The 16,714-nt window shown below is 34.2% G+C and overlaps 1 protein-coding gene across 5 annotated transcripts in view; it reads right to left on the reverse strand.

The window, feature by feature from the left end:
- PCNX1 (pecanex 1) overlaps nucleotides 1–16,714 on the reverse strand; it is a 211,748-nt gene that overhangs the window by 40,336 nt on the left and 154,698 nt on the right. For all 5 annotated transcript variants that reach the window (XM_074235828.1, XM_074235827.1, XM_074235825.1 and 2 more), the window contains 6 exons: nucleotides 16,654–16,712; nucleotides 14,720–14,935; nucleotides 12,488–12,741; nucleotides 9,705–9,935; nucleotides 8,975–9,075; nucleotides 2,988–3,138 (listed from right to left, as the gene is read on the reverse strand). In XM_074235828.1, the coding sequence (XP_074091929.1) occupies nucleotides 2,988–3,138; nucleotides 8,975–9,075; nucleotides 9,705–9,935; nucleotides 12,488–12,741; nucleotides 14,720–14,935; nucleotides 16,654–16,712 (1,012 nt within the window). The remainder of the gene's footprint in view (nucleotides 1–2,987; nucleotides 3,139–8,974; nucleotides 9,076–9,704; nucleotides 9,936–12,487; nucleotides 12,742–14,719; nucleotides 14,936–16,653; nucleotides 16,713–16,714) is intronic.

Here is a 16,714-nt window from a genome sequence, read left to right on the forward strand (position 1 = left end):
CATCAACATTGTTTTATTACTCCGTGTAGAATGTTAAAGGAAAACTACTCAAAATATTTTTGTAACGTTTTAAACAAAATTTGCAATTCAATGAATAGCTAGGCTAGTTGGTTGGTTGGTTCTTGTCCTTGGTTATCAAAGAAAACCAAAATGACATCACTATGTTTGAGACAAATTACCAGTATGTCTGACTGTGGCTGATCAGACCAATATAATCTTGCAATTCTCTACCACAGGTTGGGCACATACCCATGTGAACACCTGGGGTGATTGGTTACTATAAAGGTTTCCTTTGAGCTGCTTCAATTTTGCCTTGTTCTTAGAGTACAGCATGCTCTCTGATGAGGGCACACTATGCTGGGCAGTCCTGTGTCTCCCATTCCACACAATCAATTCTAAAGTTAAGAGAAACTTTCAGATTGTGCGGGTATTCTGATCTCTAACCCTATCCCTCACTCTCACAGCAACTCACCCATTCTGTGTAAGTTCTCTTTAAAATAGCCTTTTTGGGGGGCAGCTAGGTGGTGCAATGGATAGAACACTGGCCCTGGAGTCGGGAGTACCTGAGCTCAAACTTGGCTGCAGACACTTAATAATTACCTAGCTGTGTGGCCTTGGGCAAGCCACTTAACCCCGTTTGCCTTGCAAAAACCTAAAAAAAAAATTTTAAAAAAAAGATAGCTCTTTTTGGAATGCTTGGCAGTTTAGTTCTAGAAAGCGCCTCAGTGTCTGTTATCTTCTCCTGCCAGATGATCTTCAGAATTTTCCTAAAACAATTTAAATGGAATGATTCAGTTTCCTGACATGGCGCTGGTAGACTGTCCAGATTTCATAGACATATAGCCATGAGGTCAGCACAACAGCTCTGTAGACTTTCAGTTTGACAGTCAGTCTAATACCTCTTCTCTCCCACACCTTCTTCAGAGCCTCTCAAACACTGAGCTAGCTCTGGCAATGCATATGTAAACCTTATATCAACATGTACTTCCCTGGAAAGTACACTGCCAAGGTAACTGAACTTATCCACAATATTCAAAACTTCTCTATTTGCTGAAATTGATAATTCCATATATGGACAGAGTGGTGCTGGTTGATGGAGCACCTGTGTTTTCTTGATGTTATCTATTATCTCAAAATTAGCACAAGCAGCAGAGAAAAATCAATCAATGCTTTGTTGCATCACAGTTTCAGAGGCTGCATTGAATATACAATCACTTGCAAACAGAAGATAATGCACCAACACTCTCTCCACTTTGGTCTTGGCATATGTAAGCTTTTCAAGTTGAAGAATTTACTGGCAGTGTGGTTTTAATGCTGTCTTCATCCTCAGTGAAGGAATCTGATAAAATACATAGGAGCAAGGACACATACTTGTTTCACTCCATTGGACACCAGGAAATAATGAGAGCATTGTCCACTATCCAGAGCCCGGGCAAGTATATTGTCATGAAACTGACACACACAAAAGTGATGAATTTCTCCAGGCAACCAAATTTTGACATAATTTTCCAAAAAAGTCTTAATGACTGATATTATCAAGAGCCTTGGTCAGACCTACACATGTTGTAAACAGACTTTTGTTATGCTCTTGGCATTTTTCCTGGAGTTGTCAGGAAGCAAACGCCATATCGACCATTCCTTGACCTTTTCTGAAGCCACAGTGGCTCTCAGGGAGGTGACCCTTGTCCAGGTGAAGGGTCAGCCTAATGAGCAGGACTCTGGCAGGAATCATACCAGCAAGGACTGAAAGAGAAATATCTGATTGTCACAGGACAATCTATTCCTTTTACTGTTACAGAGGTGACCAAGGGGGCATCCTTGAATTCCTGGGGGAGAACCTCTTCATGCCATATAACCTGAAAATTTCAGTCAGCTTTTGGATGAGCAATGAACTTCCCAACCTTGTAAATCTCAGTTGGAATAGAATCAGCATCAAGTGAAAGGAACCCAATGGCATTCAAAACCTCTTCTTCAGTTGGAACTTCAGCTAGGGATGGACTGACTTCAACTTGAGGTAAACACTCAATGGCTTCTGCATTGATTGATATTGGTCTGTTAAGAACACTATGGAAGTGTTCAGCCCATCTCTCTAGGATCATGTCCTTATCATTATTTAATGTAGCTAAATCAGCACTGAATAGTTGAGATGTTCTATAAGTCTTTGAGCCATAAATAGCCTTCAGGGCATCATAAAAGCATTTTGGATTGTTACTATCTGCATAAAACTGAATTTCACCTGCCTTCTTAGTGAGCCAAGAATCCTGCATCTCTCTAAGCTTCATTTGTACTCCATTTTTCATGGAATTAAATGTTACCTTATAATACCCCGGGGAGCAGATTATTTGAGTTAGCTGACATTTAATCACTTAATAGCTGGAAGGGGAAAAAAAAGACATTTATTAAGATCTATAATCCAGGTCCTAGATTAAGTGCTGGGCACTCAAATATAAACAAGGAAGACAGTGCATGCCTTCAAATGAACTAGAGTAATAGATCTAAGGGTTCCCTTGATCGCAGATTAGCCGGGAGCAAGAGATTGAAGAATTCTTTGATCCCAGGTCATCTGCCACAAATTATTTCTCGAAGAAAAATAGAAAAACTATAGAGAATGTATTCTATTACTTAACACTTTGCCATTCATTAAGATTTTCCATTGCCCATCACAAATGAGAAATTTTTCTTTTTCAAAAAAATGATTTTATAAAATCATGTTTCATTTAATTTAGACCAACATATCCTATAAAAGTATTTGTTCAATAAAAATGGAACAATTATACCTTAGGATAAGGGATAAAGAAGACAGTAAAATTCAATAATCATTTGGAGTAAGAAAAGAAAAATGCTGATAATAAAAATAATTTTATGGTGTGCTATGTGGAGAATTTGTTATGCGAGGAATACATTTTTATCATATCATATTTGGAAAGCAGATATAGTGAGTTTAACTTAAAACTGTTAGGAGTAACTAAACTTTCTAAATTTCTTACCTGATGAAGTTTAAGTGACATGCGGATTCCAGGAACTACCACTTTTCTTAGTAACTCCATGTCAGCAAAGATCCATTCATCTCTGATTGAAGAAATACGGAAATCTCCCTTAAATAAGGCATGTAAGCCATACAGGAACGATTCCAAATTACTGTGATTATTGGAGAAAGAAAAAAGTTCTATCATATCCATAGAAATTAAAAATTGGACATATGTCTACAATTTAAAACTAATCAAGATTAGACCAAAAGAAGTAAAATATCAAGCATAATAATTTAAAACAGTGAACTTTTTTCCTATTTACTTTATTTTTTAAATATTATCTGTGAAGAAACAATATACATATCTACATTCTTTTAAATTACTTACATAGAAAGTAATAGAATAAAAGTTAAGTTTATAGGAAGACTTGGGGTAGCAAGAGAGCTCAGTGGATAGAGTACCAGATCTGGAGTCAGGAAGACTTGAGTTCAAATCTGGCATCAGACACTTGTTAGCTGGGAAAGTCATTTAACCTCTGTTTGCCTCAGTTTCCTCATCTATGGTAAGCTACTCCAGTATCTTTGCTAAGAAGACTCCAAATAGTGTCATGAAGAATCATACAAGACTGAAATTTCAGACTAAACAACAACAAAATATAGGAAGACAAATAAATGAAGGATGTTTAATTTGAGGAGCAAATTAAGATAACACTTAAATTAAGATAACACAAATTAAGATAACACTTAAAGCACCATGTAAATACTAGAATTGAAAGGAGCTTCAGTGATCATTTTGTTTAACTGATAGCCCTTGAATTTAAATCTGATCTCAGATACTTACTAGCTGGACAAGTCAGTTAACCTCAGTCTGCTTCAGTTTCCTCAAATAAAAAATGGGTATTATAATAACACCTACCTTCTAGGGTTGTGGTGAGGATCAAATGAGGTATCTGTAAAGTGTCTACAATGCCTGGCACTTAATAACTGATTTCTTAGTTTCTTTATTTCTTTCTCTCTCTCTTTCATTGATCATGGGGAAAAATAATTAATTTATGGGCCACATACTGAACAGCAATTTTATTTTTTCTTCCTTAGAAGTAGAAACAAAAATATTCAGCTTGCTCAATTTTTAAATTAAGAAAAGGAATTATAAAACTGTACTCAGTAAAAACAAAAAAGTAAAAGATACTTCAGATCTAATAATGTGGGAAGGTATTAGAAGTGTAGAAGAGAAAGAAGCATGACAGAGGAAAGAGAGACTGATAAAAACAAATTATCAGACTGAATGAAAACTCATTGTATAAAGGGAAGAAAGGCAGATGAAGAGGCAGGAGAAAGAAGAAAAGGGAGATAAAACAGAGGAATATAGTAATAAAATCAAGTAGATTTTGCTATTTGTTCCAGTTTATATTTTGCTATTCATTTGATCTGGGGAAGGTGGTAATCAAATTTTAAAAGATAAGTGTTATTTTTTTTAAAATCCTTTTACATCATCTTATAGTAGAAATTTTAAGTATTCTGTATTGATTCCTACTGTAATTCCTATTTTAAAAGTCCTATGGAAGCTATGGAGATTCTTATTTTCTCATTGAGAGAGTTAGAGTTTTGTAATTCTGTGAGATACTCATTCCTATGGACTTAAGAAGAATGCATGCAAAATTAGTGTTAAAATGTGAGGATCTGTGAGAACTGAAGAGAGTTAGAAGGGGAAAAAGAGAAGATGGAGACATTTCTTTTTATCATGCTAAGAAGCTGGAGAGGATTCTTGCAAACAAATTTTATTTTGCTGGGTGAACTAAATGGTGTGGGGCTGTGTTTTCAGAAGGGAAGAAAATAATACTTTTGCTGATATAGGGAGGTTTGTAGTAACTGTGATTATTCTCACAACTAAAATATTGCAAAGAATTATCTATCTCTTTCATCACTGATTTTATTGGTAATAAATTGTAATGGTAATAAATGTATTAACTATGATAGCAATTTAATTCTAGAAGAATAAGGATTTAATATAAAAAGATAAGTAACTACTATTAAAATAGGAGTTTTATTAAATTAACAAAATTAAACATGAGCAGTGGGGGCTCTAAGCTTTGCTGATTAAGAGCCATATGTTGAAATTTTATTTAACAAGAGAGAGATACCTCTGAATAACCTAGATGAAGATGACATTAGTAAATGTGAAAACAATCAAACAGCAGACTAAAGAATGATCTACATGTGAGGACATTGATCCAAATAATCCAGTTAGAAGTGAGGGGTATTGCTACTAACCTTTTAAGCTAGATTTTACTGTTTTATTTGATTTATGTAAGGAAACAGGAATAAAAACTGGACCTGTGATGTTACTGATATAGAATAACTCTAAATGGGAAAACTACCAACTCTTTTTTTTTGGTCACAGTTTTAAAGAATTATTTAAGACTTAGATTCTTTTTTAAATTAATTTTTATTAAAGATATTATTTGAGTTTTACAATTTTCCCCCCAATCTTACTCTCCTCTCCTCACCCCCCCCCCCACAGAAAGCAATCTGTCAGTCTTTACTTTGTTTCCATGTTGTACCTTGATCCAAATTGGGTGTGATGAGAGAGAAATCATATCCTTAGAGAAGAGACAAGAATTCTAAGAGGTAATAAGAGATCTGTTTTTTTCTAAATTAAAGGGAATAGTCCTTGAACTTTGTTCAAACTCCCCAGCTCCTTATCTGGATACAGATGGCTCTCTCCTTTGCAGACAGCCCCAAATTGCTCCCGATTGTTGCACTGATTAAATGAGTGAGCCCTTCAAGGCTGAACATCACCCCCATGTTGCTGTTAGGGTGGGTATACAGTGTTTTTCTGATTCTGCTCATCTCACTCAGCATCAGTTCATACAAATCCCTTGAGGCTTCCATGAAATCCTGTCCCTCCTGGTTTCTAATAGAACAATAGTGTTCCATGACATACATATGCCACAGTTTGCTAAGCCATTCACCAAGTGAAGGACATTTCCTTGATTTCCGATTCTTTGCCACCACAAACAGGGCTGCTATAAATATTTTTGTACAAGTAATGTTTTTACCCTTTTTCTTCATCTCTTCAGGATATAGACCCAGTAGTGGTATGTATTGCTGGGTCAAAGGGTATGCACATTTTTGTTGCCCTTTGGGCATAGTTCCAAATAGCTCTCCAGAAGGGAAGACTTAGATTCTTTAAAAGTTGTTTAAAGCACTGAGAGGTTAATTAGATTAGGTTCACATATGGATAGTATGACAGGGGCAAAACAAGATCTGGACCAAGGTCTTCCTCTCTCTGAGGCCAGCTCTATCCACTCAGTCACACAATCTTTGATATAAGTAAATACAACTAAATAAACAGAAGAGTCAAATAATTATATATTAACTCCAGGAAGCATTTATGTAGCCTAGGAACTAAAGGAGGAGCCCCAAGGTACACTTACAGCTTTCTTGTTTTAGTACAAATTTAAAAGATAAGCTAATTGCCACATTGGAAAGTAGGGGAACAGAAGGAAGAAGGAAGAAGACAGCATGGCAAGAGCAAGCCCTAGTGGAGAGGAGGGAGGAAAAACAGGGACCATATCCATTAAGATAATGCTCAAATGAAATGCTCTAGCCTGTTAGGAGAAATGGTTTGGCCCTAGGCCTAAACTACACAAGTATCGTTTCTACATTGTGCGGGTTAGAGGCATGGTGTCCTTGTGATATGAAAAATTCACATAAAAATTTTTGCCCTCCCTTCATATCAAAGAAATCTAAATTATTATGGTATTAAAAGATAAAATATGTTGATATTATATAATACTATATACATAGATTTTATGCAGTCTGAGCTTCTAAACTTTTTCTGTCATCCATTGGCCTTCAAGTGTCATCTTTAGCTTCCACAAAACTCCCCCCAAATTCCCATTTAATGTCTCATACCAATGTGATATATTAAACCACAGTGAGGAAAGTAATAATGTGAAAGAGGTAACTGTATTTTTCTTTAGGGTAAGGCATTCATTGTTTTTAGTAATAAAATATTTGCCAATTGATGAAAAGAGTCAATACATATATAAAGGTTTTTTTGCCTAAAAGAACTGCAATTTCATATTTAGTGACTGCAGCCAAGTCCATGAATGTTATAATTTATTACTCAATATAATTTAAAAAAATTTGCTTTATACTATGATAGGTGCTGGAAGAAATACACAGTTTATAGTCACAAATTAATACATGCTAAAATGAATGCTTACAACATGGAAAACAAAGTACTATGTGAGATTAAAAGCATAAAATGTCTTGAAAAATGTTAGTAGAATTCAGATCCATAGGGGATATGAATGAGGACTGAAAGGAGGAGTAAGGAAGGAAAGAAAAAAGTTTGGAATAATAATCGTGGAATATAAACAATGGTCGTTGACTTAAAAAATTAAAAGAAGAAACTCTAGGACTATGGAACAATGTCTATGTTCTCAGGTAAAGAATAGTAAGTTCAATGCAAATATTCAATTTATTTCAACAAATTTATTTCTTTGTGCAAAGGATACTATAGAAATATACTTCTACATCTAACAGTCTGAAAAGTCAAGATCATGTGTAATATTTTTATTATATGCTATGAAAATTCTTGTTTTATTCCAAAAGTTAAAAATAAAATAAATAAATAAAACAAAACAAGAATATTTTATAAGCATAGGGGACAACCTCAGCAAAAGCACAGATGAGAGATGGCAAGTCAATTTTGGGGAACCACAAGTAGACTAATATATAGCATAAATTAGTGTGTGTATGTGAAGGCAAGTTATAAGAAATGTCTGAAAATGTGAGGAACTCACATGTACAAAATATTTGTAGCAGCTCTTTTTGTAATGGCAAATAATTGGAAACTTATGGGATGGCCATCGGGGAATGATTGAACAAATTGTGGTACATAAATGTGATGAAACACTATTGTTCTTTAAGAAATCAGGAACTGGATTTCAGAATATCAATGAAAACTTGCATGAACTCATGCTGAGTGAAGTGAGTAAAACCAGAACACTATACACACTATTGGCAACATGCGGTGAAGATCAATTCTGATGACCTCGATTATTTCTGCAGTACAACAATCAATGACAATACTAAAAGACTTGTGAAGAATACCATCCATATCCAGAGAAGGAATGTAGAGTTTAAATGCAGACCAAAGTTTATTGTCTTCATTTAAAAAAAAAAATGTTGTCTTGTGAATTACGTTGCTTTTTCTAATTTTTTTTCTTTTTTCACAACAAATAATGGCTCTATGTTTAGCATGGTTATAGACGTAGAGCTGATAATACATTGCTTTCTGTAATGGGGGGGAAGGAAGGGAAGGAGGAGAAAAATATAAATAAATGAGTGTTGAAAACTACTGTTACATGTACTTAGAAAAACAAAGGAAGAAAAAAATAAAATGTGAAAAAATGTGAGGGACAAATTGTGGAGAGCAAGTGATAGAGTGAAAAAGTTCACATTTCATCAGAGAAATGATAGGAGTCACCAAAGATTTTTGAGTAAAAGGAATGACATGATCAGTCCTGCATTTTAAAATACCAACTTTATAGCTATTTGAAAGAATTAAAATGCTCACTTTATTTTGAGATACAAAGTAAACCAAATTCCAAAAATCTCTACCGATAAAATGGTGGTATTAGTATACTTAAAGAATAAGAAAGGAAGATTTAAGTTTATTTTAAAATGAGAATACTTACTTCAGAAAAATCAGAATTTGTCTTATAGTGTTGTTACATTGTTACAATGTTGTACTATGAACTGGATAAATGCCTTAATATGATTATTTAATTTAAAAATTCTTATCAAGCATTACCATTAGTACGAATTTTATAAGTCATGCGAATATTAACTTTTTCTAGTTATTGGAATTACAGTAAAAAAATGGTAAAGAGATTTCTATGAAATATTAAAATATCTTTCATAGAGATGATATTCACAGAGAATCAATCCCATCATTGACTCTTTAAAAAAAAAAAAGAGGTATTTCCTTACCTAGACATATGGTGGGCAGCAGTACCTAAAGCTCTTCGCCCCAGAACACAGAGTCCATAACAAAGAGTTACTAGGGAAGAATCCTTATCTGCATCCAGTGGCTTTAGAAAAAGTGAAAAAAAGGTCAGCGAATAGATGATTACCTAACGACTCAAGCTAAAGGGAAAGAAAGGGATGTAAAATAACAAATGAAACTCTCATTTGTTGTTTGGTTTCATCTTCAAATAAGAATCCTAATAAAAATAAATTTGGCCCTAAGAGAAAGTGAGTCATTAACATAAACCATGTAATCTTTGGGATCCTGAGATTTCATTTAGGGTTATACAAATATAATACTAAAAGAAATTTTCTTATAATTTACCAACTGGAAAGTTTTTGAAATCAGTTTTTCTAATAACTCTTAAAAGAAATATTCATTCCAATAATAAAGGATATTTTTTTTACTATAATAGGGATTACTAAGTGGCATTAGAGTGGCACTTCATTATTAACTAAAATACTTCCAAGAAATAAACAAGATTAATAGCTCAGTTAGTCTAACTTTCCTCATAAACATGAAGTATATTTAATTCCAATAATAACCAAATATATGGGCCATGATGAAAATACACTAAAAGATAATTAGCTTTAAATCCAACTTAAGTTCACATATATTTAACAAATCTGGGTGAACAATACATGGGAGAAAAACATGGATAGGAGGACGCAAAGGATAAACGATCACACCTACCTTTGCTCTTCGAGAACAGCAATATTCAATCCAATTGAGGTAAATAACACAGAAACTTTCTCTGGATATGCCTGCTAACCGATGGTCATAATCTTCATCAATATTTGGATTAAATGTTGGGTCCACATCAACATAATTGCGATCAGCACATAAGCGGAGTCCTTCCTGCATTGTCTCATTGGCCAGCCATTCTTCTAGTTTGGAGGAGGTTGTTACATAATAGATGATACCCTAAATTGCAACAATAACAAGGTAGTAACATAGAGAAAAATTCCTTAAAAATGCAAAAATTAAGATATTAAGTCTCTACCATATACTAAGTACTTCTCTAAGCACTGCAGATACAAAGACTATCATTACAAACCTTATATTCTTTGGAGAGGAAGAAGGGAGGAAATGCAACACGTATAATAGATCAAACAACAGAAAATAATTTCAAAAGGTTGAAAGAACACTTAAAAACTGGAAGGGATCATTAAAGACCTTTGTGTATGAGGTGGAACATAATCTGACTTGAAGGATGCACTCCAAATTCTAAGAAGTGGAGGTGAGGAAGGAGTAAATTCTAGACAAGGAGGAAACGCCTGTGTAAAGGCATAGTGACAAGAGCTGAAATGTCACTGACAGAATATAGCCAACAGTTTAGTCTGACCAGAGCTAAGAATGCATGAAGGAAGAGTAATATGAAGCACTGCTGTAAAGTTAAGTAGGAGATATGCCATGAAGAGATTAAAACACCAAGCTAATGATTTTCTAATTTCTCCCAGAGGCAAAAGAATTTTTAGTAAGGTAATTGACATGGCTAGATTTGTGTCTTAGAAATATCAAGTTGGCAACTATAAGGAAGATGGACTAGGAAGAGGATAAGATTGGAAGCAGAGAGACTTATTAATTAGGTGACTTCAATATGAACTTAAACTACAGTATAGGCTGTGTGAGTGGAGAGAAGTTGATGAATGAGAGGGGTGATGAGGAGTTAGAAATGACAAGACTAGGTAGCTAGCTGGGTATAGGGAATGCAGGAAAGACTCAAGTTTAGCTCCAAGGTTACAAGAGAAATAGTTTGGAGGAGGGGAGGATTGGGGGGGGGGATGGTTTGATATATATTTAAAGTGTCTACAAATCATGTAGATGGAATCAACCAAGTAGTTGGTGATGTAGGCCTGGAAATAAGGAGATTATAGCTGGACATATAGATTTAGAGAAATGCTACCAAGAGATAATAACTGATAATTGAACCTATGGGAACTAATGAAATTGTGAAAGCAGAACTAGAGAGAGAGAGAGAGAGAGAGAGAGAGAGAGAGAGACTGAGACTCAGAGAGAGAGAGACAGAGAAAGAACAGAAGAGGACTCAGGAAAGAGTCTTGGGATATTAGTATGATATTCAAGCAAAGGAAAATGAGAAAGAATAGTAAAAGTAGGGAAAAAATCCAAGAATGAGCCCCTTCCTTTCCTTTCCAAATCTTCCTACACCTTACTGCTCTCCATATATTCTGCAAAGGTAGTATTCCTACCTTTCCAGCTCTCTGACACTTCATACTTCTCACTCTTATATACTTTACCACAAGTGACACTAGCCTCCTTGCTTCTGGTTCTTGCACATAACACTCTACTTCCCAGTTCTGGGCATTTTCACTGGGTGCCCCCCATGTTCTCCCTCTATCTCTGTCTCCTGGTTCACTGACTTCCTTCAGGTTCTTCCTTCTACAAGAAGTCTTTCCCAATGTCTCTAAAAGGCTAATAACTTATCTAAGATTATCTTGACTGTATCCTGTACAGATCTTGTGAACTATAATCACAGGAGTAAATTTGAGAACAGACTGTTTTTTGCCTCTTTATCATCAGTTCTTATCACATTGCCTCACACAAGGTAGGCATTAAAAAATTCTTGCTGACTTCAAAGCAGAGTCACAAAAGTCATGGGGTGGAGAGGATTAAAAAAAACACCCTTGTTTATTTTTAATAACTACTATAACATAGTAATAGATAATAGGAATAATGCTGTCAAATTATCATATTTGAAAGACTCTGAAAATCCTACTTTGATGCTTGTGGGGATGGTTTAAAAAAATCTTTTAGGAACAGAAAATTGACTGTATTTGAAGGAAGGAAGCAGAATACAGGAAAAAACTGAAGATAATTTGGGGTTATGGAAAGGTTTTCTATAAAGAAAAAAGAAGAGCAGGATGGGATTACAGACCCTAGAGAAAAGTTGGCCTTGACAAGAAAGTCCACCTCATCATCAGAGTGGTGTTAGGAAAGTACAGACAGCTCACAGTGAATGGTCTCAATTTTCTCAGTAAAGTTCCTTAGTTGAATTCCAAAAAACGAGGTGTGGGAGGGCTTGAAGAAGTTTGTAATGGCTTCTGAATGAATGAAATAGTGAATCAATTGAGAAGGAATAAAAGGAATAATTTACTAATCTGAAATTCATTTCAACATAGATCACATGATTTTATAATGTACTTGATGAAGCACCCAGACTATCTTAGGAAGGCATGAAAAAACTGCTAAAGGTTTATCTTGTTTTGATCAATAGAGTTTTGTTAGATTTCTAAATGAGAGACCAAGTATATTTCTGAAAACTGGTAAATTCAACTATATGAAGAAATGGTCATCATTACTTCCTCTATTTAACATTGTATGCCTCAATGAAATATTCCTTAAAGAAAGTAATAATGTGACTTTGTAAACAAATTTTGTTAAGTACTTTGGGATACCAGAGATCATTTATATTTTAAACCATCAGATCTTAGTAGTATGTTCTACAAATCCCTTACTTTAACATAATATGTGGTGAGTATTTTCCGCAGATCAAACACTTGCAGCATGGAAGCCGCACTATTGTCAGTGATGCTGTAGCCTTCCAGCACATACTTGGTGACAAGAACCTCCCAAGCTAGCCATCGCTGACTAAATGCAGCATTAAAGGAAAGCGTATGGGGAAGATGACCAGGTTCACAGCAACAAAAGCCATCATCTTCATCAACTCCTTCAGTAATGGCTTCTACTTCTCGTTGTTGGCAGTAAGTACCTTTAAAAAAAAATCATTACCAAAGGAAAAAATGAAATAAATAAATAGAAAATATCAAGGAGCAAAACTAAAAATAAATAAGTTAAAATAAAAAGAACCCACAAAATCTGAAATTTTATAATACCTTAATGAATATAGTTTATGCTGCTAACAAAAATTAAATTTAAGTCAACTGCTGACAATTTATGTATGAATTTTATTCAGCAGACCTTTGATCTTTTGTTACATTTCTTCCATTATATAAAAATTCAGTCACTTTACCTTTTCATCCCAAAATCTAGGCTAATAGTCTTAGTTTAAAAGAAACATAATTAAGAGGTGTGGTCAATCATCCACAAAAAGTTACATGCAGTAAAACTGCATCTTGTATGTTAAAATGCATTTAACATCTTAGAGGCAATGACTTCTTTGGAATAGCTAAAAGTCAGAGACTTTGTATGGGTATACCAAACATCTGAGCAGTGGATCTAATCATGAGGCAACACTTTCCCCACATACCCTATTTCACTGGACATGCTATATGCATTCCATCTAGTAGCTTCCCCTACAAGTAAAACCCAGATCCTGGAAACTACCAACATAGGTTATTCTCCCTATTTTCTAAATGAGTGTGTAATTCCCTTGAGCCTGGCAATTCCTACCATCTACACAAATATACCAAAGTCCCAGTTCCTCAATCTCCTCTTTTCCTTTGATCGACATCTCCCCAACTCTACCTCAACTACAGTGATGGTTTTGATATTGTCATTACCCACAAATGTTCCCTTTCAGTGTTCAGTAACCCTGTATTTCTTCTTTCTGATCATAATCTTTTAAATTATTCTATCATTCTCAGTATCTTTCAAAATAACTATGCTTATTCTTTACTTTAAGGGACCTCCAATCATGCTCAGTACATTCCCAGGCCACACTTACAGTACACTCACTGATTGCTCCTTTAACTTCTTCTCAGTTCAGGACCTAGATTCATATACATCACTAACAAAATTATGATCATCTACAAGAGTTTGTTCTCTCCCATTCTCATCTCACACCATCCTCCATCATTTCTTCCTTTATTCTACTTTCTAATAAAAAGGTGGCACTTCCCACCAAAATAAAGCCCTCTTCATGCACTCTTGATTCCATCCTTTCCTGTATTTTCCTGCAGATTGCTCCTGACACCATTCCCTGAGGCTGCTCTTAGTTTTCCATGTATATGTATGTGTTTATACATATGTCTGTGTGCATTTGTATATTACAATATGACCATGAAGCTATGAACTCATGTCAGTTCTCCTGATAACTTGAGGCACTATAAATTAAAACAGATGTTTTAGTAGTTTCCTTCTGGGGGAAGTCACCTCGAACAAATAAAATTATAGGTCTGAACCAAAAAAATACACATAAATAATAGATTGATGAATTATCTGATTCTAACATCTGAAAAGGACTGATGAATTTAAACATCAGTATTACAGAAACAAATATGGGAAAATAGGCAGAGGACTGAAACTCTACCAGTGGAATTAGTGCCTTGAAATATAGAAAAAAAAAGAGGACCATAAATGGATAGTTGAGGAATTTCCCCTAATTTTGGAAATATGGCAAGTCAAATCAATATCTTTCAATGTATGAAGTGTCAGAGAGATGGACCATGAATCATTAATATAGGGAAGTTATTCTTGTGCCTTGCATTACTACAGAAATGAATTTCTATTATAAACTTTTAAAATGCATTTTATGATTTAAACTTACACCCGAATATACACAAATCAATCATAATGTCAGGAAAAATAGCTCAAATATCTTCTTGTCTTATGACTATTCTCTAAATATGAAACTAAACAAAATTTAATATTCTATTTTCCATTTTTCCATTTCAAAAGCTAAGGCTTAATTTTATATTAACATCTACTTTGGGATTTAGGTTATCAAGAAATAAAACATATAAATCAAGGCAGATGCAATTTTAGAAAAAAACTAAGAAGCACCTTACCTCTAAATTCAAGTCCCCTCAGTTGGAAAGTGACAAGACCATTGCCTATCTCTATAAGATGTACCAGTGCATTGAGATAATCAGAAGCAAGAATGAAACAGTCCCCAGTACTGTAGTTTCCCCATCGCCCAAGCAGCAAATCTCCACACAGACTATGCTGTAAGGAACGGGTTAAATGCTCATAAAAGATGGAATTCAGATTGTTGTCATCTGATCCTGCAGGGATTAAAAAATAAAAACCAATCTTAATTTTTACTACTTTTACAACCTAAGTGAAATATTACTTTACATACTACATTTTACATGTGCTTTATGTACTACATTTTATGTATTAATTCAATATATAATAAAAAAGAAACTCATTTCCAGTGAAGTGATATCTGGCTGCTGTTTTGAAAAGACTAATCCATTTTATGTACTCATAATTAATTTTACTTTAGTCAATGATTTGCTTTCTTACTCACTTTAATTTCCTTTCTTGTTTTGAAACCATATATCCATAATCCACAAAAGTCCAATGTATAATCATTTTTGTAAAAAAGAAAATTTTAAATGGTCAGGTAAAATTCATTCACATTTATCTATTTAATTTCTTGACTAATGAACAGCATGTTTCTCTGATCAATGTTTAGGTTCCATTTTTTTTACATTGTTTCAAATATAAAATAACTGTAAAATACTAATAACATTTTAATAACATTTCTGTACTACCAGTAGGGTAAAAACCTTATTTAGGAAAAAACAAAATAAAGAATTAAAAGCCAAAACAAACTAGGAAAGGAAGTGTATAAAAGATTTAGAGGTTTGTAAAGACTAACAGACTGCCTTCTGTGGGGGATGGGTAGAGGGAAGTGAGATTGGAGAAAAATTGTAAAATTTGAAATAAATAAATTAAAAAAAGATTTAGAGGTTTACAGGAGAACACTATATACATTAACAGTAACAAAGTGAGAAGATCAACTATGATGGACTCGATTCTTCTTAGCAACTCAGTGACAAAAGACAATTCTAAAAGACCTGTGATGGAAAATGCCAGCCACACAAGAGAAAAAACTAGAGTCTGAATGCAGAGCAAAGCATACTAAATTCACTTTTTTAAAGTTCTTTTATGCTTTTTCTTTTTTTTTCTCATGGGTTTTCCCCCCTTCATTATAATTCTTCTTTCATAACATGACTAAAAATGGAAATATGTTAAACATATACAACCTATATCAGATTACTCACTGCCATGGGGAGGGGGTGAGGGAAGGGAGGGCAGAAGAAGAATGTGGAACTCAAAAATTTACAAAAAGATGACTGTTGAAAACTATCTTTGCATGTAATTGGAAAAATAAAATAAAATAAAATCGTCAACAAAAAAGGTGTAGGTTTAAAACACATATGAATTATGGGAAAAGGAAAAATCCACGTGGGCTTGGATGCAAAGATGAATTTTTGGGCTCTGACTAAAGAAAGAACTTAAATTCAACTAAATTTTCAAAGAAAAGAGTCTTCCTATGAGTACTAATTTCTTTCACAAAGAAATATAAAAGAGGATGGGATTTTTTCAAATGAAGAAAGAATAAAAGTAATTGATTAAGTGGGTCAGACATAGAGGCTCACACCAGTATTCTGTGAAGCTTTTGTATCAGTTGAGTTCAGAAGTTTTGACTTGGTTAAGTCAATTGGTTGTATCTTTTAAATCCAGCACCAATACATTGGAGCTGCCCCAAAATGGGGGGTATACCAGGATGCGTAAGGAAGGGTAAATGGGCCTATGTCAGAAATGGAGCAGGTCAAAATTTCCAAGCAAATCCAAAGGTAGCTATTTTTTTTCCAGCTTACAGAAAATAAAGATATTCTTATCATCATCTATTTGGTTTCCTAAAATGATTTACTTTCTATCTCAGATACACAAAGTTCATTTAATTTCAATAAGAAATTAGTGCTATTACCTGGGTTTCTATCAAGCTGAGAAGCCAATCGGGTGTTTGAATGATCGACACGCTTTGTGCT

Source organism: Macrotis lagotis, chromosome 4 (genome assembly GCF_037893015.1).
Source record: "Macrotis lagotis isolate mMagLag1 chromosome 4, bilby.v1.9.chrom.fasta, whole genome shotgun sequence".
NCBI lineage: Eukaryota > Metazoa > Chordata > Mammalia > Peramelemorphia > Peramelidae > Macrotis > Macrotis lagotis.